The sequence below is a fragment of the Papilio xuthus genome, unplaced genomic scaffold (genome assembly GCF_000836235.2).
Source record: "Papilio xuthus unplaced genomic scaffold, Pxut_1.1 DF825946.1, whole genome shotgun sequence".
NCBI classification, from domain to species: domain Eukaryota; kingdom Metazoa; phylum Arthropoda; class Insecta; order Lepidoptera; family Papilionidae; genus Papilio; species Papilio xuthus.
The window spans coordinates 1,410,536-1,437,679 of NW_013532703.1; the positions used below are offsets into that span (position 1 = coordinate 1,410,536).

The 27,144-nt window shown below is 33.8% G+C and overlaps 2 protein-coding genes across 7 annotated transcripts in view; both read left to right on the plus strand.

The window, feature by feature from the left end:
• Positions 1-27,144, plus strand: part of gem (transcription factor CP2 like gemini) — a 39,547-nt gene that overhangs the window by 669 nt on the left and 11,734 nt on the right. For 2 of the 6 annotated variants that reach the window (XM_013320960.1, XM_013320962.1), the window contains exons 2-10: positions 8,935-9,136; positions 14,615-15,275; positions 23,458-23,569; positions 23,937-24,060; positions 24,498-24,594; positions 25,065-25,157; positions 25,537-25,633; positions 26,254-26,398; positions 26,658-26,759. In XM_013320960.1, the coding sequence (XP_013176414.1) occupies positions 15,026-15,275; positions 23,458-23,569; positions 23,937-24,060; positions 24,498-24,594; positions 25,065-25,157; positions 25,537-25,633; positions 26,254-26,398; positions 26,658-26,759 (1,020 nt within the window). In that variant the 5' untranslated portion in view covers positions 8,935-9,136; positions 14,615-15,025. Of the gene's footprint in view, positions 1-5,745; positions 5,846-7,369; positions 7,390-8,934; positions 9,137-12,286; positions 12,617-14,614; positions 15,276-16,291; positions 16,452-21,106; positions 21,573-23,457; positions 23,570-23,936; positions 24,061-24,497; positions 24,595-25,064; positions 25,158-25,536; positions 25,634-26,253; positions 26,399-26,657; positions 26,760-27,144 lie in introns of those variants that run through there. The other 4 variants (XM_013320961.1, XM_013320963.1, XM_013320965.1 and 1 more) reach the window with 4 other exon arrangements.
• Positions 179-9,002, plus strand: LOC106123797 (uncharacterized). The gene is made up of 2 exons (XM_013320204.1): positions 179-1,076; positions 8,935-9,002. Exons 1-2 carry the CDS (start codon positions 179-181, stop codon positions 9,000-9,002), a joined length of 966 nt encoding a protein of 321 aa, XP_013175658.1.

Genomic DNA, 27,144 nt, shown 5'->3' on the forward strand with positions numbered 1-27,144 from the left:
ATATTATTTATATCGTTTTACGTCTCGTTTTTTGTATTCGGAATAGCAAACAACAGTGTAAGTTGTGTTTTATGTTTGAAAGTGATTTGAAATACAGTGGGTGATGAAAAAGTGCTATTGTTCTCTCTTTTCAGTTGTGAAAATCAGGACATCTGTGGATTCAAGACTAGCCATGACCATGTCAGTTGGAATAGAACCGCCAATGAAAAAGATGAAAACTATTTTAGACAGTGATTTTAACATGAAAACAATTGATAAGTGTATAGAAGATATTGAGAGTTCTAAAAATAATTTGGAACCTGTATTAGGTGAAGATTTTGGTGAAACATTACAATTAGTTAAAGTGTTTGTTGGTATCACTAAAGATCCTAAAGATTTGTCAAAAATTGTTACAACTCTGAATGAAAAAGTTCCATTGAAACAGTTACAACATTTGAAAAGAGTAAGAAAAAAGCAGGTAATATTATGCCCAGCGAGTTATATAATTGGAGTATCCTCCATACAACAATTTATAGAAAGTACTGTTGTGGAACTAAAAGATTCATTTCAATATTTCAAAGAAATGGATGTACCACTTACGGGTCCTAGGTTACAAAAACAATTCAAGGAGTACAATAAAATATGGTCCTGTAACTTTCATCCTAATGCTTACTTAGAGAAACTTACAAGTGGGGATTTTTTTAATTCAGTGGATCTTAATTATCATAGAACATATATGAAGATGGCCTTTGAAGTATCCAGATGGTTCATACAGCACAGTAATATAACAAATTCTATTGAGGATGTCTACAGAGATATAAACGGAGCGATAGTAGTTGATCCTACTATACAGTCAGTGGTGGCTGTATCTTTTGATAATCGTGAAAATAATCCTATTCAACATTCTGCAATGTTAGCTATAGATAATGTCGCAAAGACTCAAAATGGTGGTGTGTGGTTCGAGACTGATTATAAATCTAGTGGGACACATAGTGTTAGTGATGAATTGTTAACATATTTAAAATTTAAATTTCCCAGTGTTAAATTCGGTTCAAGAGAATATATTAGTAAAAGAGACAATGCTAGTGATGAATCTAGTAAGAATTCAAATGACGGACCATATTTATGTACTGGTTATTATGTATATTTAATAAGGGAGCCATGTTTTATGTGTTCTATGGCGTTAGTGCATGCAAGAGCGAAGAGAATATTCTTCTGCTTAGATAATATTTATTTTGGTGCGTTGAAATCAAAAACTAAACTTCAGACTAAATCATCTTTGAATCATCATTTCGAAGTGTTTACTGGTTTTTTATAAATTGTTACTCAGACTAATTAATATCAAGATTGTCTTTAAATAAAGAGTTATGCAGTTAAATGTTATTGAATTAAAAAAGAAAATAGCTGATTATATTTAAATACAATTAATATAAGGAGCGTCGGTGGCTCAGTGGTCAAGCATTTGAGTTGCAATCTGCAGATCCTAAATTTGAATCCCGCCATGTACCAATGTGTTTTTCGATTTCCGATTTTACATATGTACATTTATCCTACGTTCTTACGCTGAAGGAAAACATTGTGATGCAACCTGCACATATCTGAGAAGAAATTCAAAACATATGTGTGAAGTTAACCAACCCGCACTAGGCCAGCGTGGTTGACTATGGCCTAATCACCCTGAACTTAGGGTAGGCTCCGAGCCCCTCGGTGGGGACGTACAGTGAGCTGATGATGATGATGACAATTAATCCACTTCCAAAACTTAATGTATTTATACAAAGGGGAAATGTAATATTTTGTTAGTTATTCATATTTGATAGGTGAGTAATGATTTTTGTGGTTATGTATCATATAATTCTTCCTAAAGGGTATCTTTTGAAGCTTCCATTCCCTGTAATATATAATAATATATTGACCTTTTTTGTTTTTAAATTTGCTTTTTTCATGCTTAAGCCACTTGTTCCTATATGATATCATACGATATTTATAATTTTTTTTTTGTAGTTTTTTTGTAAGTTGGTCTAATAGTATTCATAATACTAGATTAGTCATAATATTGTTATATTTAAGTTTGTAATATTAAGTGCTTGAAGAGAATAAACTTATTTTATTAAAAAAAATAAACGAAACTTTTTTTTCTTTGTCTTTTCTTCTGATAAAAATATAAAAAAAAGCAATATTTTTTAACTAAGAACCCAACCCGGGTTTTGTTCATACTGTTATATTGCAGGTTTTTTACTTCCTACATAAAGCAGTGGAATGTTTAACTGTAATTTTGTTTTTTGTTAGTTTTTTTTATTTTAGTTTTTAATAACAAAACTATATTGAATATCTTTTAGTATATTAAAAGACGAGTTAAAATAAATGCAAGCCTAGTTTCCTCGTTTTGTATATTACAAAAACAAACTGCACTGTTAACAAGTATATAAATATTGCATGTTATTACAGTGACAAGTACATAACTCACATTTGTCTTATTTACTTCTTGCTATAGTTTAACTAATAATCTAGGTTTATCTATAAGGTCAGTTGTTTTAGCACTATTAATTAATCCTACATCTAATGACAAATATACTAGCGTTATATTGATGTTTCACATTGCTTTTGTGTCTTGACTGCATTGACACTATCGCCATCTCTCTCATTTTCTTTGGAAAAACGGAGACAACAATATTTGTTAATAAATTTCACGTGAGTGGTATCCCACATTAGGACGGTCTTTTTTTCTTTCATAAACATATACGTTACATATACGTTTTTTGTTGTCATGGCGGATTCTAACAAGGTTCTATGTTATCTATTAACGACATTGGTTATATAACGATTCTCGCGCAATTTCTTGCATCGTACAGGCGCGTTATAGAACGGTCTGTCCTCGGCGGTATTTCCAAACCAATACGACTTAGGGACCTTCAAGAAGTGGGCATACCATTTCCTTAAAGGCCGGCAACGCATCTGCAGTTCCTCTGGTGTTGCAGATGTCTATGGGTGTTGAAGATCACCTCGGTGTTCCCGCCGCGCGTTTGCCCCCTAATATAATTCCATGCTTCGATATATTGTAAATTATTTATCCGGCATCGGCTGTCTTTGCTGAAGTAATGTACAAAAACATCAGTTATCAAAATAGGAGGTTGCACTAAGTTCATTTATAATTGGTAATTGGCCATCATTTTATGACTAATCTTACTATTTTACTTCTTACTAATATTATAAACTAAACTAATATAAATGTGAAAGTTTACATGGGTTTGATGAATGGATGTTTGTTTGAAGGTATCTCTGGAATAGATCAACGCAAGATGAAATTAATCATAGATGTAACATAGTCTGTTAGAACATACAGGCTGATTATAAAGGTTTTTTTTTAATTCCGCACGGACGGAGTCGTGAACGACATGCAGTGATGCCATAAATTAACGGTTTTTAGTCATAAAATGTCAGATTGGTGTCTGCTTATCCTCATTGAAGACAAACTGCGGACATAGTGTTTTCGTAAATTAATTTAATTGAAATGCAATTTTATTATTATTAAATAATTTACACGTGTATATGTCACATAACTCTTATGTAAATAATTGTTCGGTGATACATAATGCACATGTCACATTGTGTCAATAAACGGAAAAAGGCAAACGGTTTACTCTACCGTACATCAACGTTATAATAGGCCCAGTATCCATAAGAAACTAGTTGTCGCCCGCAACTACGTCCGCGCGGAGTTAAAAAAACCCTTAGTAGTCTATGTGTTCTTCTAGACTATGTTACATATCTATGACACATTCAATATCCATGAAGCCGTTCTGGAGACACCTTGTAACAACATCCATCCATCCATTAATAATAGAAATAAAATTACATACTTTGATTTTATAGTGTTCTTATCAGATGTACTAATGTGTGTTCTGACTTGAACACACATAAGTTATCAGATGATTCAGTGTTACGTGATAATGTGCCATGAGAAACAAACAAGATCTGTATTATATACGTAGATATTTACATATAAGAAAATTATCATTAATACTGTCTAATTTTTCCTCCCTTCTCCCCCATAATAATGCCATAATGATCGAACATTCGCCACCCTCAATCATTACGCCCCGGCAACCTTGACTTGTCATCAAGTACGTGACGCTCGTACCATAAACTGTTGCGTTTTGTACCTGTAATTCTTCAATTTTTTTTTATTAAATTGTCAAAGATATTATAGTCTGTGTAACTATACCAATGAGACGATTATGCTTTGATGAACTTGATTGGATCATAGAGCTACGAAATAGGTCTGGGAATTAACGACGCAATGGACGCGACATTGTATTATTAGATTAGTGGGGACTGGAATCCTTCATTATATTTCATAATTCATTTTATATGTAATATGGAAGATAATTAAATAGAAATACTGTGGATTTATTTGCGAAATAATGAACTACCCAAACTATAACAAAGCGGTCTTGCGGCCACACAGAAGACAGGCGTGAAGTGGAAGCAATTCCGCGTTTCGTCTGATGAGTTTGCGTCCCGGAGGCCTAATCTAGTCCTCTTTCCCTTCCCACCCTTTTTCTTGTAAGGAAAGGATGGAAAGTGGAAGAGGACTTTCCGGATGAGATGATGCATAGAAAGGGAAGATATTTTCTTTCTGTGCATCCTCTGCTCGGTTGATTAAAGGTAGGCAACGCATATGCAATATCGTATGTCTATGGGTAACGGTCATTTCGCTATTTCAGCGATTTCAAGTGGCCGCTCGCTTTTTTGCCGTCTTATGATATAAAAGTATCCTCAGCCGCACTCACCGTCGTGTAATGGGCACTTAAGCAGTTTCGTAGTGTAGATTTTCACGTACTAAATCTACACTAAAGGATTTGTTTTCTACTTTTAAACAGTTAGTCTAACATTTAGTATGACAACAATAGTATATAACTTAATTGAATACCAAAGTGTCTCGTCTTTATCAACATACATACGTAATCTAAATATATTGTTTGTAAAATGTAATCGATAGAAACTGAAAATTTTCATATTCTGATAACAGTTGCAAGGTCGTTGTTTTATCAGTCAAATAGTTAATAGATATTATCTATTGCTAGGGTAAAATGTAACCGTGAAATTCCATTGCCGAAACACTTGTATCAAAACAGGTTATAGTATCTCTTTTCAAAGCAAATTAGAAGAATTGTAATGTTTTATAAATGTTTTTAGACTAAGGAGACTTACAGTAATGTTAGATTTAAACGCTGATATTTTTTAGTATATTTTCATACTAGTAGTAGCCCACGACTTCGTCAGCGCGGAATTTTAAAAGGTGACATATAATTTTCACCCATAAATTAGCTACCTTTCCGTCAAAGGACCGGTACAATCGGCCCAGTCGTTTCGGAGATTGCTCTAAATAAATGCGGACTTGTGAAAACAGACGTAAAATTTTAAAAATTTGGTTTTCGGTTATAAGTAACGCAAAAACGTGTTCGCGAAATATATTTCTATATAACATACAGACATTCCAATTTTATTAACTTACAATCGCGTTTTTTTTTTCATTTTTTTAAATAAACTCAACCAACCAGCACTTGGCTAGTGTGGTTGACTATAGCCTTATCACCCTTAACTTAGGGCAGGCTCCGAGCCCCTAATGAGGACGAACAGTTGACGAACAGAAATAAATTTAAGCGTCCGTTTATGTATGTATATTATACTCATTAATGTACATAGTACATAATAAAAAAATATCTAAGGTAGTTTTTACATAAAGAATTATATACTTTACAGATAAGGCTTCATTGATTCAATATCACCGTGTTGTCTAAGACTGCCTACTTGGCGGACGAGTATTCCCTTCTTTCTGGGCAAGTGTAATTAACTAAACCAGGTAATTTAAAATTAAAATATAAAGTTAAGAAAAAAATTAAGATAAAATCAGCAAGATAAGATAAGATAAGCCTTTATTCAATCAGCAAGAAATCAATATCAAACAATACCTAATTTAATTCAAAATATGGTCTCTCTAGTACAGTATGTATGTCATAGAACGTTAATAAATGAATAAGTACTTATAATTCTCGAGCAATTAAAGAATTTAAAAACATAAACGAGATATATTGACCTTTATCAATATAAAATTTTCCATTAAATATGTTTACTTATATGCTTTATTTAAAACAAGTTTTATTCGGAACATATTTAAAAGTGTCATTCATTTTAATAATCATACTAATATTAGTATGATTATTATAATAAATGCGAATGTGTGGATGGATGTCTGAAGGTATCTCCATAACGGCATCTATCTGGAAGAACACATAGGCTAGTTGTTTTTTACTCCGCGCAGATGGAGTCGCGGGCGAGAACTTGTGATACATTTTTCAACAAAATAAGTCAATCGACAGTTGCCAAGTATTACCTAATAGTTTTAAATCATACATTTAAATATGTATAAATACTAAGAAAATACTATTTGAACATGACTTACAATGCATTGTTTTATGTATCAGTTAAAACAATCTCGTTTATGTGTTTTACGCGAACTTGTGTTCTATTGAACACAGAACACAAGTTCGTTCGTAATTAACTACATTTATTATCATCACGTTTTCTTCCATGTGTTATAAGAATACATGATTTTGACTTATACTAGCTGTTGCCCGGGACTACGTCCGTACGGAAATAAAAAGAAACTTAATAAGTAGCCTATGTGTTCTTCTAGACTATGTTGTTCATCTAGGCAAAATTTCATCGTGATCCGTTGAGCCGTTCCGGAGATACCTTTAAACATCCATCTAAACTTTCGCATTTATATTAGTAAGATTATAAAGACGAAATATTTGATTGTTTGCATTAAATAGGCTCCGAAACTACAGAACCGATTTGAAAAATACTTTCACTGTTGGGAAGCTACACTTTCCTCCTGTGACATAGACTATGTATTTTACTAGATTGTTTTTAATTCCGTGCGGACAAAGTTGCGGACAACTGGTAGTCATAGATAATTTCATCTTTTGCAATAAATTAAAAACAAACCATATTTTTTTCTCTATGCGTTTTCAAACCACATATTGTGACGTTTTGTTTAAAATACCAAAAAGTATGAATAACATAATTTTTTTTTCTTTAGAAGTAAATATTTTGGACTATTTTTTTTACCTAATGTATTATTAAGATGGGTGTAACTAGTAGCGTAGTACATTATCCGAAATCTGTAATGTAGTGTTGTTAGCGGTCATTGTGTTGCACCAATTGTGCTCCCCTTCATTGGTACAATTTAGTAATACTGCTATCCAGACTACCAACGGAATCCGACGCATCACTACGCACTCCCGAACATATTTAATTTGATTTCTTTTTTAGTTTTGGTTTTTTAATTTTAATAATTCCATTCATCAAAATGAGTGTTTTTTGGTTCGTTGACAATTTTTGGTAAGTTTTAATTAATTATTTTCAATTCAATTTAAAATTTATGGAATTATTAAATATTTATTGCATTATTATGTTTTATTGTGTGTTTTTATTTTATTTCTGATAATAAGTCTTTCCTTTTTTATATAATAATTAATTAATTAAATCGTGTACTAATAAGTATTCTTAATTTTCTTATTAACCTAATTTTTTTCAATAATGATAAAATAAATTTTTATTCATAAAAGGTAATTTTTGCACTTATCTTTGTTTTAATTGGTTAAAAAAATTAAGGTCCTTCGTTTTGGAATCTAGCGAATTCCGGATCGAACTGAATTAAACGGCTGTCTATTCAAAGTACTTAAAACTTGTCTTCAGCCTGGCAAACCTTGCAACCCATTAGCAACTCTATCGTCCTTGTTTCAAGATCCTATATCATTTGGCTCAGTTTAAATAGCCTTTATCCGTTAACTACGAAACTACTGTCTTCCTTTCAGTTATAATTTAGTTTTGACATTTTTGTCTGTCTGTCAGTATGTAGTTTAAGGGTAGGTTTAATTCATATACTAGTAAGATAATATTGGTATAATATATTAATATGTAAAATTGTCTCGAGGCACAGCACATTATGTTATTTACAGGATGTTTCTTTTTACTCGGCCTTTGAGTTGGCACGTCTGACAAAGGATACTATTATTCCCGATGTGCCAAGTCAAATGTATATAGCCAGGCGTCCGGATAATGCCGGACATAGGTAGGCTTTTTGATTACGTCCGGCTTTTGTTAGGCTTTTTACATGTCATTTTTTGTCTTAAGTGTGTCGTGTGTAGGGTGTCCGGCCTTTCTACCCAAATGTCTATTAGATTTGGGGACCTGGCAACCTTAAATGTATACTATAATGGCTGAATCAGTGTCAGGTACTATATTATAATGCATAAAGATAAAATAACACGTACTGTTGCAACTAGATACGATGACCGCAAGCCACGTGACATTTATTAATACCTGTAAAGCGCTAACAAATCTTTGTTTACTACGGTAGTATCGTTATAATACTGCCATATTGCATTACTTCTAGTATTTTGATTGGTAAAATGTATAGATCCATATCCATGGTTAGATCTTGGTTTTTTATTTAGTACAGCTGTTTGTTTTATAATCTTTTTGGATGATTTGTTGTCATAATCAAATTAAAAATAATAACTTTAAGATTTTTCTCGATATTACCTTTTATATAATTACTAGCTGTCGCCCGCGACCATTTCCGTCCGCCAGAAAAAAAACTTATTAAGTAGCATATGTCTTCTTTCAGACTATGTTCTACATCTGTGTCAAATTTCATCAAAATCCGTTGAGCCTTTCCGGATATACCTTCTAACAAACATCCATCTATCTTATATTTTGCATTTATGATATTAATAAGAATACGCTTCAATTTATAAACAATGTAACTAGCATTTTCATAGTATACAAAGGATTTACCCATTGATAAACTATAACTAGAAGTGTTTAGCTTAAACTTTTGTTTTAATAGCATATTGTGATGTTGAATATCTTTCGTTACAGATCGAGCGTACGAGATATCATCGATTACATCCAGCGCGGTTGAGATAGAACCAGATACTACTGACTGAGTACGTCAGCGTTCATATTAATGGAAAACATTGACATTGCCACGTCTATGTTGCTAATGAAGATTGATTTCCAAGCCCTTAAGATTCTGGACTGACCATTGAAGGATATTCTTGGTTTTGCTACACCATTAATGGTAAGTATAGGGGGTGTACCAAAGTCCATGTATTTTTGAGTAAACTCAAAAACTACTCGCTTGATTTAAAAAATTCTTTCTGTAATAAAAATTTACATTTTTTCTGAGTTATACAGAATATATTTAATCTATATCTATAAACCTATGCGAATATTATAAAGAGGAAATATTTGTATTTTGTATGTGACGAATAAACTCAAAAACTACTTGGCAGATTTAATTAATTCTTTTGCCATTAGAAAGCTACATTATCACTGATTAACATAGGCTATATTTATAACTAGATTTTTTTGTTGTTGAAATGTTTTTAGAAGTTAGTCTAATATTGAATTTCAACTACCGGAAATGTTTCAATATGTTTTTATACGGAAGTTTTGGCAGTGGAAACCCATAATAAACCTAATCTTGTTTTACTATCTGATCCGTTTCATCCTATTTGTAGAACTGTTGATTGCGCAAAGCGCTATTTAGTGTATAGTAAGCATGTATATAACAAAGGTCAATAATAAGGCTTTGTTATATACTATCTCATCTTACTAATAATTTAAATGCGATTTGGTTAGACGAATATCTGTAACACATCTGCGGTTCCTCTGGTATTGCTGATGTCCATGGGCGTCGTTGAACACCTCGGTGTTCCCGCTGCTCGTTTACCCTCTTCTGTTATAAAAAAAGTAACTCTAAAACGGATAAACGGATATGAATAAAATTTGCCTCAGAGATAAATTACTCGCGCATGGGTTATGTATTATACTATTAAATATTTTTATTCCACGCAAAGCAAGTCGCGTATATAAACTAATATAGAACTAGCGGAATCTCGCGACTTCGTGCGCGCGGAATTAAAACATAATTATTAGGCTATGTGTTCTTCCAGACTATGTTCTATACGTATACCAAGTATTATTGAGATCCGTTCAGCAGTTTTGGATATACTTTCAAACATACATCCATCCGTCAAAACATTCGCATTAATAATATTAGTAAGATATATTTTAATGAGCTTATCATCACCTCAAAGGCCGGCAACGCATCTGCGGTTCCTCTGGTATTGCTGATATCCATGGGCGTAGTTGAACACCTCGGTGTTCCCGCTGCTCGTTTGCCGCCTTCTGTTATAAAAAAAAAGACATTGGGTCTTTGCATACATGTCGTTCATTTTAGTGTATATTTCTACATCATTCATTCATTTGTCGACTTTTAGAAATGTAATATTTAACAAACAGAACACTCTGAATAAATGTACGAAGAGGAAAATGTTTCTTAACAATTAATATTGTAACATGGATGTGAGAATGCTCTTGCAAATACGTTCCAGTCGTAAAGAGCCAGTAAAAGAAAATTATTTTTAAATATTCATCCTATCTTATTTCTTACTAGCGTAATTATAAATGCGGAAGTTTAGATGTATGGTTGGATGTTTGTTTGAAGATATCTCCAGAGCAATTGCATAAATCTCGCTGAAATTTAACATAGATAGAACATAGTCTGGAAGAACACATGCTACTAATTAAGTTTTAAGACGTAGTCACGGGTAACAGCTTGTTTATAAACTCTGACGTTTATATTTCTTATCTTTATCGATGTGTTTCTTTATTTTTTTTTTATTATTTACTTGCCTTGTACAATCTTCAATAAGGTGTATGTGGACTAACACAATGGGATTCCCTACTTCTATTCCTAACAAAGTGGGGAGAATGGTTTAATATCAAGACTAAATTGCAGTAGCAAATTGAACTGTATAAATCAAAATAACAATAGCGCTCAGGTTGACAATGGCTGAGCAGTCGCAGGAAATGAGATAAACATAATTGACCATTGCAAGTTTACAAGTGCTCCCTAATAGGGGCTTTATTGAAGCACTAGACTATAAAACTATAAAACTACTATCAATTCAAATAAAGATACTGAATAACTTTATATACATTCAAAGATGTTTATTTTAGCCATTTTGGTCAAATGACTTAGAAAACGTAAATTTGCAGTTTTACGTACGGCTCGTTGTCATCTCGAGAGATTTGTAAAATATAGTTCGATACTGTTTCGTTCAACACGTGTTTTAACCTATTCAACGTCGATGAAGGATATTATGGACGTCAATATGGTTCATCATCATCATCAGCTCACTATACGTCCCCACCGAGGGGCTCGGAGCCTACCCTTAATCACGGGTGACTAGGCCATAGTCAACCACGCTGGCCCAGTACGTGTTGGTTGACTTCACACATATATTTGAATTTCTCCTCAGATATGTGCAGGTTGCATCACCATATGCATCTATTTCCAGCAAATTTTTTTAGTGATTTTTTTATTTCTACTATGGCATTTAACGTGTTAAGAACCTAAATGTTTTTGTGTAGAAGTTTCGGCAGTAGAAACAAAATGTTTTTACAAGGGAAATTGTTTTATTGATAACTACAATAAAATGTGATTACTTCCTTATTTGAATCCGCGAAATCAGGCAATAGGCACTATTATGCTTGTTTTTTTCACTACGACAATATTTCGCTTCCGTTTCAATTGGTCATATTTAATAATGCTCTGACTCGTAAGTGTTCTTGAAATTCGCAATAAAGTTGTTTCGCGTTCCGCGGTTTAATTGTCGCCAATATGTATCAATTAAAATCCTTAGCGGTTGACGCGCATTGTGAGGAGGCCCCATGTATTTTGTAAAGACATGTTTCTGATTAAATTCGGAAATTTTTCTAGAATTATTTTTACGAGAGGTTTCTAAGATGGGAAAATGTTGATTTTTTTTTATGTTAAGGTGTAAAAACTTATCATTCGCTTTAAACTCTCAGGTCTTAGAACAAAATAAATCGGTCTTTGGAATTTTTTTTGACAAAAAGAGTAAATTCTGTACAAGATACAAACGACCTTTATATGTATTTCTCACAAAATAACATTTTACAAAAGATAAAAAAGCCTCAGTCGATTCTACTGTAATTTTTTTTCAACACGTGTTGCAGAAATTGTGTACGGAACCTTGCGAAATGACGGCGGTACCTCACGAGCGCGTCTTGACCCGGCGATCGTGCGACCCTGCCGTCCAAGTGCTCCCAATTCCCGACGTCCACACATCGTTCCTCTCTCGCCATTGGCCAGGGAATTAATGACAATATTGCGTTCTTATTCATTTGACCGTCTTCGTACCATCAATTTAGCAATAGAAGTCCGAGCCACCGTCCACGACCGTGCGTTCTCGCCGACTATTCAGTGCGTAGTTTTCAAAAATACGCCATTATCGGAAGTCCACGATCAGAATAAGCGTTCGCAAATTGGCCTTACGTTTATTAAGACATCCTGCCGTGTATAATTTCAAAATGGTGGATTGACGCGATGTTCGTTAAAGACGGCGACGGGCGAGTCACGGCCGCGCTCATATGATATTTCGCCAATATGGCTTGAATATCTCCGCGCAAGCCCCCACTGGACAATTTACTAAGTGATATAGTGCGTTGCAAAGGACTCAAATTTAAGGTGAGGAAATTCGTGTGGATTTCGGTATTACGGAAGCTATTTTCTTCATATAAACTGGTATCTACGAGTGAATACTAAAAGGAAATTTAATTAGGAATTTCTTAAATACAGTTTTTCAGTTTAAATTATAATTAGAGATGGCCTTTCTTTATTGTATGTTTTACAGCTAAAAAGAGTAAAAAACTCTTTTAAAAAAAACACAAATTTTGTTTAAAGAGCATTGAACTAAAAGAAATTTGTCCGTTTCCAGTTTTTTAATGAATATTAGGTGCTGGGCCGTTTAAACATGGCTGTTATAGGCACAAAATTTTAAATTAAAAAAATTATCTTTTTAAATGCTTCTAAAAGCAATCTTTATAAATATGTTAGTGTGTTTTATATGTTTTATACGACTAATTAAATTATTCTTTACTAGCATTTACCTACGCAGCTTGTTAAGAATATTCAGGTTACTACTGGTTTTATTTATAAGATTAGACTTATGCCCGCGACTTCGTCCGCCCGGAATTAAAAAATCTAGTAATATATATAGCCTATATCACCCTGGGATAGTTTAGCTTTCCAACAGAAAAATAATTTTTCAAATCGGTTCAGTACTTTCTATTCAATACAAACAAACAAATCTTCATCATCACTAGCTCACTATACGTCCCCACCGACGGGCTCGGATTCTACCCTAAGTTAAGGGTGATTAGGCCATAGTCAACCACGCTACCCCATTGCGGGTTGGTTAACTTCACACATATCTTTGAATTTCTTCTCAGATATGTGCAGGTTGCATCACAATGTTTTCCTTCACCGTAAGATCGTCGGATAAATGTACATATGTAAATCGGAAATCGGAAAACACATTGGTACATGGCGGGATTCGAACCCAGGACCAGCAAATTGCAAGTCTAGTACTTGACCCCTGAGTTACCGACGCTCTTCCTCTTACCTCTTTACAATATTATTATAGATGAAAAGGATGCGCACCCTTTAAAGGAAATAAAAAGAAACAAAAGACGAGCGACTTTTGCTTGCGCGAAAAAAACAAAAGCAAAATAAATGTTTGCTATTTATAATAAGTCACGATACTTTGGACAAAAAAAAAACTCTACCAGTTAGGACAAGTTTATTCGAATAATAATCCATTTATGGTGGGCTACTGATCGAACCGAAAAAGTGCTTTATCTTTTTCATATAGATTGTGAGTAGACAACTTCTTATGTATTTCAATAGTATAAATCAGACTACTAAAAACAAAATGCTACTAGTTCGTTTTTCAAAATGAATTGTGATTTTAAATCATCGGCTGATTTTTTTGCATAACCAAGTCGAATCTAGATTAACGCGAATGCAATGTTGACAGATTACATAATATATATATGTAACTATATATTGAATTACGTCTAAACATAATATGCTGTTCATTCAGCTGTGTCAGGTGAAATTTAAACATTGCTTCTTAGTTGACGGCATATGTTCAATACAAACGGACCGTAGGTTTCCGATACAAAAATCTTCATTTAAAACATATTGTTATCTCTGTTTTGTCAAAGATAATGACAAGGATGACCATATGTTTTATATAGAAATTTTGGTCTCAGAAACCAACCGTGAGTAACAATGACCGACTTAATTTTTTTATTACGAAAATGTCTAGTAATACATGCCATGTCAACTAAATGGTCAGCAATATAAAGTGCCTTAAATAGAGTGCATTGTGTTGTGGAACATTTTAAATAGTAATTTTGTGTTTAGTAGATATTTATTAATAATTTGAAAGGTGTAAGCCATTAACGTCATTAAATAAAAAAATTAAATATGTTAAAAGAAAATTCTTCAGTGATGTCTGTCTGAAATATAGTGATCGTGTACGTCCGTTCCGTCTATTTATTTGAATAAAGGTATATCAATGATATTTGGTACATTTTTTTAAATACCAAATAGTATATTTTTTTTGTTTTTGTTATAAGTGTTTCGTAGATTTGCTTACGTATTTTTCTTTGTTTACAGGAGCCGTAGCATCAGCGCACAGCCGCGGAATCGAGGCGTGTATTCGAGTGCAACATTCGAACCCGACTCAAGTTCCCACGTCGCCAACTGTGCCCCATGGAGGCCATTCCCAGCCATCAGCGAACGTATTTGATCGGCAATCGTTTCACAAACAAAGTGTTCCCGGGCCTCGTGCCCCACATACAGTACCACCTCTGTCGCTCCAACACAAACATGCTCTTGAAAATAGAGAACGAACTCCTCCAAAGTCACCGCCAAAGAGAGACGACGGGCATCAAAAAGTTGTACAACTCGTTCTTCGTACTCTTTTAATCCTATTCGCCGCGTTACGGTTCAACAAAATCATTCATTTATCATTCATCGTTCATTCAGTGACTTTTAGTGTAGTGCGGGCGCTATGGCCCGGGTGTAATGGAATCGTATGAAGAAGACAGAGACTATACAGGGCTTATTATGCATGAGGGTCGCAAGGAGGACCCGTTCACGTGGGAGTCGTCAGTGAGGCTTACTCTCGTGGGTAGAGAGGAGGAGCTCGGGATGTACCTGGAGGAGAGGGAGGGTCGCAAGAGGAAGTGGCATCAGGGCGACGCCGACAGAACCATGCGGCGTGAGGACGCCGATGAGAAGGAGCCTAGGAAAGTGCCGCCAAAGAAAATTATGGGTACGTATTGTCTGTTTATAAACTTTTAAGAATACGATGTTATGTCGTTCTATGGTCAAAGATTAAGCACGGATGCCGGAAGATTACCACAAACCATTTGATAATATAAGCTGAATTATTTTTAACAAATTTAAATTTTAATGAACTGTTACAACCACAATTCTTTAAACTGGCAGGTTATTTGAAGCTATTATAATCACTACCTACTTCGAAACACAAAGAGCATAATTATTATTATACGATTTCTTCTTAACTTCTTATGAACTCTTGCGTCTTATTACTCTTATTTACGCTAACTTTTTTTAATCACTTGTAGACGGAATGACCTATTTAATATAATTTCATTTATTCAAATTACAATCGTAACAACTAAGTGGGTGTTCACACTCAATGCTATGTTATTACTCGACCAATAACGAAAGACGAGCGCGACAAAGATTATGTAGCGAAGAAAGGTGACATATCACGCGGTGTATTATGCCTAATCCTCTGATTCGCATTACAAACCTTACTCAAATTACAACGCAAACTTTTGGTCATGTTGCTATCTTCTCATTCTTTACTATAACATGTATTCTAAAAAAATATCCATGATTGGTCTGGGTCTTACTGTTAGGAAGAAAATCCGAAAATGAGCCAGTGTATTAACTCAACACTAGCCTTGCTAAAATGTCGACGTTTATGTCCTCTCACATTCATTCTGACACTGGACTTTGTAACGAAAGCACGTCATTCGCGCAGAAGGATGCTAACTAATACTGTCGAAAATTACCGAATTATAGTAGAATATAGACACTTGCAGTTTTCAACTAAGATAAATAAGTCTAAAGCATGAGTTTTTAGCAAAAATATTTATGATCTAAACACATGATAATAAATATAATTATATTTTACATTGCTCTGAGAGACTGTCAACGCTTTGGTAGATAACATGAAAATATCAATTATGTTAGTCTATGTTGATACTGTACTGATAATGGGAAGACAAATTATAAACTTTGGTGTATGACCAGTAACCGGCGCGATGCGGCAGACGGACGCACGCATATTTTTAATAAAACTCCATATCGGAACCGCACTCGTGACCTTATGTGCATTGATATTGTTTGTTTGTGATATTTACTTAATATAACCGTTTATTCTATGTTTCTTAGTGTTAATTTAAGTTTGCAGTCTGTTAGTAAATCTTTATATATATAATTCTTCTGTGAGTGTGTATGTCACTGAACTTCTCTCAAACGACTGGACCGATTTTGATGAAATTTTTTGTGTGTGTTCAAGGGGATCTGGGAATGGTTTAGATTCACAATTTTCATCAAATATTAACTTCGTATTAATTTATTCAAATTAAAGACGTGTAGACAGGACAACGTCTGTCGGGTCCGCTAGTATATTATAATAATTTGACACCTCGGCATTTATATACGTCTCCAACGGGGGTTAAACCTACCCTATGTTTGAGGTTACATAAGATACACTGTATTGCAATGTTATTGAGTAATTAAAGTGAAGTAACAATGTCTTAGAAATACATAGTGATATTTTTGACATAAATTTTTAATCAAATAAAGTGAATGTTATCGTAAAAATTAAACGCACTTTTGTTATAAAAACGTACAAATATGAGAGACTATCTGTGATGTTTATTTTTATGGCAAGATATCAATGAACATGACTCTGGTAATTTAGTGAAATAACCGAATATCGGTCCTCGTTATTCCCAAATCACTACGATTTAGGGTCCCTTAAGAAACGAATGTATCTCCTCAAAGTCTGGGAACCCATGTGCGATCCCTTTCGTGTTGCGAATGATCTCGTTCAAACTTTAATATCGTTCGTAAGATATAAAATATTACAATAATCTCGCTAAATAGTATTTAATTTCTCGCATTTTTTTTTATTCAAAGTTTTTAATTACTTTGCGCATAGAAAATATTTAGTACAGGACATAAGAAAAATTATTAAAGAATTTATGTTATCTTCATAAGCTAGATTATAATTTAAAAATAAAATCAATATACATAATACTATGTTGTTTATTAATAAATTAATCTTGTCTGAAATTATTCGAATTAATAATTGATCGATTGTCTAATTGTGATACCAAATCGATTGATTTAAAAAAAAAACGTAAGACATGAAATACTAAATCCATCAAAGAGAATTGTAACATCATCAAATTGTTTTAATTATTATACATTTACGTGACTTTATTTCTATCAATTTTCAATATTAATTTCTAATAGATGTATCTTTTTAAAAGCACGTATTAATGTGAAGACGAAATATGCAACCGTGGAATTTCATGGATATAATAATTGTAGTAATTGATATTGTTGTCTCTGTTTTTGCAAAGAGAATGTAAGGGATGACATTAGGTGTTTATACTGATGTTCCGACAATGGAAGCCCATTGCACTACGGGATGCAATTCTTATCGAAATCTGACGATGGTTTTTATGCAATGATTTGACACGTACGAATGATATAATAACTTTTGCTACAGATTAATTACATAAGTGTAACCCGCGACTCTGTCCGCGCGAAATTAAAAAAGTAGCCTTCGTGTTCTTCCCGATTATGCCATATCAGTGCCAAATTTAAGCGAGGTAGAACCGTTCTGAAGATACCTTCAAACAAATACCATTTATTCAAAAACCATTATAATCGGTTCATCCCTTCAGGAGCTACGATACCATAGATATACAGACACATAGACACGACAAACTTATAAAATTCCGTCGTTTTCGTGCCAGTTTAAAAACAAGTAAACTATTACCTAAATATTTCACATAAATAAACTTTAGACCTCACTGATAAATATTATAAAATAATAGCTGTCACCCGCGACTCCGTTCGCGCGGGATTAAAAATAGATATTGGCCGATTCTCAGACCTACTCAATATGCTCACAAAATTTCATGAGAATAGGTCAAGCCGTTTCGGAGGAGTATGGGAACGAAAATTGTGATACGAGAATTTTATATATAAGATCTATTTTCATTGATGCTATGTTCTATTTCATTTTAACAAAGTGCAATAATTAACTATTAGCAAATAGCATAGAGTAATTGTAATGCGTAATTTTCATACGGGTAATAAAGTATTGTGCCCGTATGGTTATGTGATGGTTAAGGAAATTTTAACATATAAATATACATATTACATTTATAATATTTTTATATATAAATAGCTATATATTATATATATATATAGCTTTATTTAAAAATAACTTTTATGGCTAATTAAATTTCTATTTATATTATATACTAGCAGTTGCTCGCGACTATTTCCGCGTAGAATTAAAAAAAAGTTCCTTCAGACTATGCTCTACATCCATGCCAAATTTCATTGTGGTCCGTTGATCCGTTCTGAAGATACCTTCAAACACACATACATCCATCTAAATATTCGCATTTATAATATTACTAACATTTCGTTGGAATTAAAAATTTCATTCCTTCTTAAAATATCTTTAATAATAGAAAATTATAATATCGAATGTTGAGATGGATGACTGGATCTTTGGTAGAAAGTACGAGAATGCCTTAACGGATCTCGGTGTTTGACATAAATGTAGAACATAGCCTGAAGGAACACATCTAATTGGGTTTGTTTTTAATTTCGCGCGGACGGAGTTGCTGTCGACAGCCAGTAATAAAAAATAAACTACTATGGTCATATTACTCGTATCATAAATACATTTTGACAAATATTTGTTCACGCGTACGTATTCATACATAACACGTTACATTGTAAATTACTATGCACGTGATCATAATAAAAACAGATTCACGACAATGATTAGAATAGATTGTTTGCTTTTTATTATTTTACTAGCTGCCGCCCGCGTCTCCGTCCGCACCGAATTAATTAAAAAACTATGTGTTCTTCCGGCCTATGTTCTATGAGCCGTTCTGGAGATACCTTCTAACAAACATCCATCCAAATATTCGCATTAATAATCTAAGTAAGATTTCTATGTACGTTCAACAATACATAATATCTGATTCACATCAACCGATGGTCGGCCAATGGTGGCCGTAGTCTACTTACAAAGATCGGGCCATGCAACTTTTATAAATAAATTCCCATAGAAATCAATGTGTGCCATTAAACTGTAGTTTCCGGAAATCCACGGTTAGTCTTTCACCGATTGACCCAGGGCTTCGAGCGAACTGAAAAACTATGAATTCAATAATTCACGGACACACCTTCATTGTTTATCTATAGATTTATTACATACCAAAATAGTATAATCAAATTTAAAGGAAACAAATTAAATTTACACAATTTATTGCCGAATAAAAACTCTTTGGACAGTTTTATTTTTATTCCAGTGATTAAATTGACGATACAAATATGTCTGTCTGTAATTACAGCCCTATAAAGATAATATTATTTAGATATGTTTTTTTTATTTCCATTGAATACGACTATAATTAACACCTCAATGTCAAAGATTATGATAAGATAATATACACAAATGTATCAAAATGCACTATTAAAAATGTTTAATGTTGTCTTTGCAATGATAGGTTTAAGCTTTGTCTAGGAACTACACAGATATAAATCGTATAAAATTACCAAACATTTGGGCGTATTTACATTTTAACTTATTACTCTATTTTCAATATATAGAAATCGACGTCACAAAATCCTTAATTTTACATCAATGTCACAAATAATTATCACCTATGACGTATATCAAGTTATACAACATCGATAATAGTTCACGTTATTGTGTTTTTTTTTAAATTTAAAAACGCCTACTTTGTTATAACATATTTATAATATAATCATTTAACTGTGGGTTTACCTGTTTAATGAGATTGAATGTGGATGGCTACAAAGGTAGAGGAAGACCAAAAAAGTATGGAATGACTGTGTGAAAGAGGATATGCGTAGGAAGGGGATAGATTCGGATAAGACGACTGATAGAGATGTATGGAGGAGTAGTATATACTGTGCCGATCCTCAATAGGGATAAGGGCAGGTTGATGATTTAACTGTAGGTTTCTGAGACTAAAATCTCTATAAAACATATCGTCATCTCTTACTTTCATCTTTGACAAAATAGAGATATGTTTTATACGGGCATTTTGGTCTCAGAAACCCGAGGTTAATGATAATTTATCATCTAAAAGTCGTTTAAAGTGGTTATAGCAACTTTATTGCAAGATAAAATGTTGCAATTATTGGCTATCACTAAGCGAAGAAATAAATAAATTCTGATAATAAGTGCTTAGCTTGTACTATTATGAAAACTGTACTAAGCGTAGGTAAATTAGTAGGTACCGCCTTTCGACCACATCCCCTCTTATGAACAGGTGGATTCGTGGTCAAGCACTAGTTTATTCGTATTAAAAAAAAAACAGTCAATGCGAATTTCTGGCTAAAGTCAACGTTTGTCATTAAAACTAACACAACAATTTCATTAATTATTAACCTAGTTATGTTCTAACGGGGTCATTAGGAAGTTTGCAGCCGCGATATTTTTGCCTAAATCGTTATAATTTTTTTAGACCACTATTGTCGCTTAATTTCATCGAATCCTTTATAAAATACATTTACGTACATGACTTAACATAATAAAGTGTAAAAAACCGAAACACTACCTGTGGGCCGCGACTCCGTCCGCGCGGAATTTAAAAAAATTAAGTCTATGTGTTCCTCCAGACTTTGCTCTACATCTATGCCAACTTTTATTAAGATCCGTTGAGCTGTTCCAGAGATACCTTCTAACAAACATCCGTCTATCAATCTATACTCGCATTTATAATATTAGTAAGATTTAAATTTTAACAGACTGCAAACTTATTGATGTTTTAGTTGTGAATGTGGTACTCTTATAAGATGACATTGAGAAGTAGAGACAAAAAGTCTGACACGTATTGGACGCTACTGAAAGGTGTTGTTTTATGGATGTTACAACAGAGCAGTGTTTTATGACAGTTAATCAATACAATAAAATTAAAATCTAAATAACGAGATACTGATACAAAAGAAGAAATATATAACGTTTATTGAAGATATGAAAATCTACAAAAAAAAAGTTAACTGATTTCAAAAACAACTTAATGCAATAACACCATAAATTGCCGTAAGGCTGAATAAAGAACTGGCAGAAATAAATCTAACAGAATAGTCATCATGGTGGAAGATTCCGCAGCATCACAATCGGATAGGGTATCCGCAGCAGCAGTACTGCAATTCGCGGCAAGAGAAGCGCGAGAGGGTCGTCGGTACTCAGAGTTTGGTGCACACGCCTTCGCAAGCATCACCTATAATGCATATGGTACTAACGACATATATACATGAAATTGAAAATGACAAAATTAAAATGTTTAAGTGTCAACGAAGGCCTTCGCCACTAGCTTGCCTTTGCCATGGCAACCATCTATCTTTGTTGCTATTTTTGTCCCTTTCTCGAATATTTTTTTTTGAAATTGCACACCCCTAAGATTAATGGACTGAAAATATGTAGCTTAAAGCGTGTTGTAAGTTCAGAGTTTTTCCCCGATATAAATTTGTGTTTACGCTTTCTTATATAAGTATTTTTACTTATTATTAATTACAATCCTTTGGCGCGAATGGCGCTTACATTACAAAAGTCAAGTGTCAGAATGATTAGGGAGGGGACATAGACGTCGACATTTTAGTAAGGCTTGTGTTGTGCCAGTACACCGGCACAGTGTCGGATTTTCTTCCTAACAGTATCAAGTAAAGATAATCTTTCATACACCTTACACATAAGAAAGCTGTAATTTCAATTTAAAATACAAAAAAAATCACGTTGAAAGTGAATGTTTCAGAAAAGATTGCTTCGTCACTCCAACACGTTTCGTACATACGAATATGAAATTGCTATAATACTTTTTAATTGGTATTTCGTTATCAAAGAGAATTGTAACTAAGTTGTCTTATCAAGTAAAATACAAGTTAATTCATCGAAAATCATTAAAATATTGCAAACAATATTCCAGTGATTACCAGTTCAGTCGACTGGCATAGTAAAGGTCAAAGAACAACGGTATCGCAGACACGAGCTATTATTGTTCACATTTCATCACCAATAGTTTGAAGTCCAATAAGGAACGTTTACTTGATGCTATAAAAATAACGAATATATATTGATTTATTGCTTTTTTATTATACATATTACTTGCTGTAAATAGTTAATTATCAGACCACTGAACTACTGAATGCATCTTTTCTTTGCCACTTACATTTTTATTTATTGCCGAACAAACATAGTTAATTATTTTAATAATATTGTCGATTAAAGATAGGCAACGCATTTGCAATTGCGAATTGCCTATGGGCTGCGGTCGCCTCGCTATTTAGGTGTATTCTTCTCCGTTCATTCGTTTGCCACCTTATAAAAAAATATTGACATAATGAGATATACAACTGTGTTATTCAGATTCGTTTATTGGTTAATTTAACAGTCCCTAACACACTTCACGACTCTAGTAGAAAGAGAACATTCAAACTTACTCTTAACATGGTGGATATTATGCAGATAAATATTAGATGTGAAATAGAAAGAAGCAATTATATACTCTTTCATAACAAACCGTTCCATTTCACTAGAAAACCGGACAGTATTGATAACAAGTAACCAGTTTAAGACTAGGTTCAGAGCGATCTCGCCTCGTAATTGTCAGCGACCCGACTGATAAACCCTCCTCGTGTATTTAAATGTGACGTCACGTACTGATAATAATTTTGTTTTGCTAATTAATTTTAGAATTAAATCGATGTTATAAGTTATTGGCTGAAAATATTATAGATTTTATATTCAAATTATTACTGTTCTTAAAAAGTTATCGGTTTAAAAACATTGTCTTCTGACTCCAAAGTCTCTGTATAAAACATATCGTCATCTCTGTCATTGTCTTTGAAAAAGCAGAGATAACAATATGTTTTAAATGGATTTTTTGTCTCGGAAACCCACGATAAATCTATTATTGATATTGAAATAAAATTTTATGTGTAATGATTAATAATTTAAATGCATAATTATTTTATTAACGAGTACTTACTAGTCATATTACCTTGCGCTATATTGTATTAAACACTTCATATTTAATCTATGACCAATCCTTGTTTGGATTAGGATGGTGTTATGCAATAAAGGTGCACACAATATTAATTTATTAATTATATGTCTGTTCCAGCGTCTCTTGGGGAGATGGGTGGCAGCGGCACGAGCTCGTCATCCTCGCACCTGTCTCCCGGCTGGCAGGTCAACGACCTCGATCTAGATCTGCCCGGAGAACTGTCAATGAAGTTAGTTTCTTGTATATTTTTTTTACTGGTCTAGCGTGAGTTACTAAGCATATCTGGAATCTCTTACCGATCTTTGTTACATTGATGATAAATAAAATTTGAAAATGGACCATCTAGGGACGAGAAAGCCTTTTCATTTGTATTCTTTTTTTTAAATGACGTACTTTCTAGAAGGCGGTAAACAATCTTACTAATGTTATTAACGCGTATGTTTGGATCGATGGATGGATGTTTGAAATTTGGCATAGATGTATAACATAGTCTGGAAGAACATATAGGCTACTTACTAAGTTTTTTTAAGCCACCTAGGTGAATATAAAGTGACCATTGCTTCTAGTTATTTAACCACAAGCGTATTTGTACGTAGCGAGGCTCTGTTGTCGCTGCCGTCGCTCTCGGTGTTCAAGCAGGAGGCGCCATCACCGACAGGTGCTGTGGTGTCTCCGCCGCGGCGCGCCTGGCCCTGCGCACGACGTATCGACGATAGACAGGTCGGTGCAAAAACAACACATTGTTGAAACACCTAAATGCTCATTGAACATAATTCGTAATCGTACGAACAAAAGAATTCGCGTTAGAGCGAGACAAACGTATGGGAATACAATACGTTTGTCTCGTTTTGATGCGTCTGCCGAATGTTCGTATGATTCCGAGTTGCATTTAAATGAACCCTAAAATACATACTGACATCGCTTTATAGGATTTATGGAATCTAATATTATTGCAAACTATAACAATAAGAGCTATTTATAACGCATGTATGGTTATGACAAAAAATAAACGCTCTTGAAAAGAGTTAAAGTGGGTTTACACTACCGAAGTGAAAACCCACTTTAACTAAAGTGTAATAAGGAAACGACGACAAACAATGAGATATATACTTTTCGTGTCATTATCCAAAAACTTATTATTCTGTGTATTATTTTAGATAACCAGCATGGTGGTGGACAACGTGAACCGCGAGGGTATGGAGGAATCCTGCCAGCAGTCACCGCCACACAACAACGCCGTCATGCCGCATCAATGTGAGTACATATGAGGCTATTGAGTTGGCACGTGTACAACAAGAAAACTCTACTTTCAAACGTGCCAACTTAAACGCATGTTTTTTAAATCAATATTTTCTTTGAATATATTTGTTTTTGCAAATGAACCAAATCTGCAAATTGATGACATGCCATCTTAATAGAGGAGTTAGACAAAATGCATTCGCTTCTAAGCGATTCCATAGCGAACTTCAAAAATGAATGGAACTGAGGTGCGACAATCACGTAACTAATCGAAAGTTATTGTCAGTCCTATTTTGCAGTTCGTTATGGAATCGCTACAGAGCGAATGCACTTTATCTACCATTGTTTGGAACATTACATATAATATTTCTCAAATTTATAAATATATAAGATTAGAAGATAAATGTGCATCTTATTTATATCACACAAAATTAATTATCTCACACTTTGAAGAAATGGCTAATGTTTCTTTTTCTATGTAACAGCGAATAGTCCGGAGATGCAGTGCCAGTCTCTGCAGGCTGGAGCGCTGGTGCCCATGACCGGATACCACTCGCCCGGCATGCACGAGAATAAAAGTGAGTCGTTGAATTACAATATTATGTATTCCGATACTATAGTTCTATCCAAACTTTAAGGCCGCTCGCAATATCGAACATATGTAGGATTAAATTGCGGCAGAACACACAGATATGCACTCTCATGCCACAAGCCGACTTAAAGTATGAAGCTAATAATACTAAAGTGAGGCAAATTGGTCGGTAAAAGCACTTGTATCAATTCTTGTCGTCGTCCCTTTCATTCTCTTTAAAAAAAAACAAAGACAGCAATATGTATCAGTTCAATATACAAGGATTTTCCGATAAAAGTTATAAGTTTTTTTTTCATTTATTTACATAAATATTCTTATTTTTCTACCAAAGAGTTAATATTGAGTTTTGTGTGATATTGTTTCAGATCCAGGTCTGCTGATGTGCTCGCCAGTCAGTTCTCTGGACGGTTTCCTGCACTCTCCCATACAGCGCAGTGAGCCCAGCTTCAAGGATGACACCAGGTACAGTCACATACGTTCGCAGTGTTACACTTACAGAAAAAATCTCGTACGCTATAATAATCACTCAAAACTAGTATAGTGACTCTATAGAGAGTGTTTTTTTTAGTGTAAGACTCATATGAACACTAATGGTTCCGAGTCCGACACATCAGACAGCAAGCTTGTAAAGCAACAACACAAGAAGACAAGCAAGCAAGCATGTCTAACGATGTTTGTTAGCTGTCTTCAAAACGGCACAATGAATATCGTCGAAATTCGGCATAGATGTAGAACATAGTGTGGTAGAAAACATAGTCTACTAAGTTTTTTTTTAATTCCACGCGGAAGGAGACGCGGGCGATAATTAGTTTGCACTAAGTCAGAAAGTTGTAGATATCTTTAAAGAAAAAAAAATGATTAATTTAAAGGTAAATTATTAGATAGTTATACTATTTAAATCTTATATATAAAATTCTCGTGTCACAATTTTCGTTCTCATACTCCTCCAAAACGACTTGACCGATTCTCATGAAATTTTGTGAGCATATTGAGTAGGTCTGAGAATCGGCCAACATCTATTTTTAACCCCGCGCGGACAGAGTCGCGGGCGACAGCTAGTTAATTATAAATATATCTGACAGGTTCCAGTACGTGTTAGCTGCAGCGACATCTATCGCGACCAAACAAAACGAGGAGACACTCACATATCTGAACCAGGGCCAGCCTTATGAGATCAAACTTAAGAAACTCGGAGATCTGTCACATTATAAAGGAAAAATATTAAAGGTAAATAAATATAACAATATTTAAAAATTAATCTTTAAAAATATACTTTCGTAAAAGAAATTTTATCTTTTTCTGAAAAAGATAACAAAACTTACTTGAAAGTCGGTAATGTGATGTAAAAATTTGCAAGTTATTTTACAAATTTTATTATAATTATTCTCTTATCTTTATTTAAAATAATACTAAATATAATAATTTCTATGCAAGTATTTCAGCAATGTAAACCCACACTTAATAATGAATTGTGTTTGTACTACAGAGCGTGATAAAGATCTGTTTCCACGAGCGCCGGCTGCAGTACATGGAGCGCGAGCAGATCGCGCAGTGGCACGCTGACCGACCCAGAGAACGCATCGTAGAGGTTAACATAACAAAAACATATTAAATATATCAAAATACCAGCCTACAGAATGAGTTTCAAGCTTTTATCTGTAAAAATGACGATGCTTCCATACAAAATTTTCAACCCCCTTTTCAACCCTTCACAACCCCTTTTTCACATTAAAAAGCTTTTTCACGTTAACCTATGTCCTTTCTCAAGCTCTGGACTATCTGTGTACAGAGTTACTTTCGTATTTATAATATAATTAATGATTAATTAAATTCGAGTGTCTGTATGTAATATTACGTACATGATATATTTGCGATGCTGCTAACGAAAAACCAATTTAAAAAATTTGCTTGTCTGTCTGTCTGCAAGGCCGTGTTTGTACAGAGTAATCCAGAACGACTGGATCCAATTGATA

What these genes read in the sequence shown, in the direction of transcription:
- LOC106123797 (XM_013320204.1), top strand. Translation starts at nt 179, where the DNA reads ATGTCAGTTGGAATAGAACCGCCAATGAAAAAGATGAAAACTATTTTA. An exon ending in CAATGCTAGTGATGAATCTA is followed by an intron (nt 1,077 to 8,934) that starts GTAAGAATTCAA and finishes CTTTCGTTACAG; the next exon opens with ATCGAGCGTACGAGATATCA.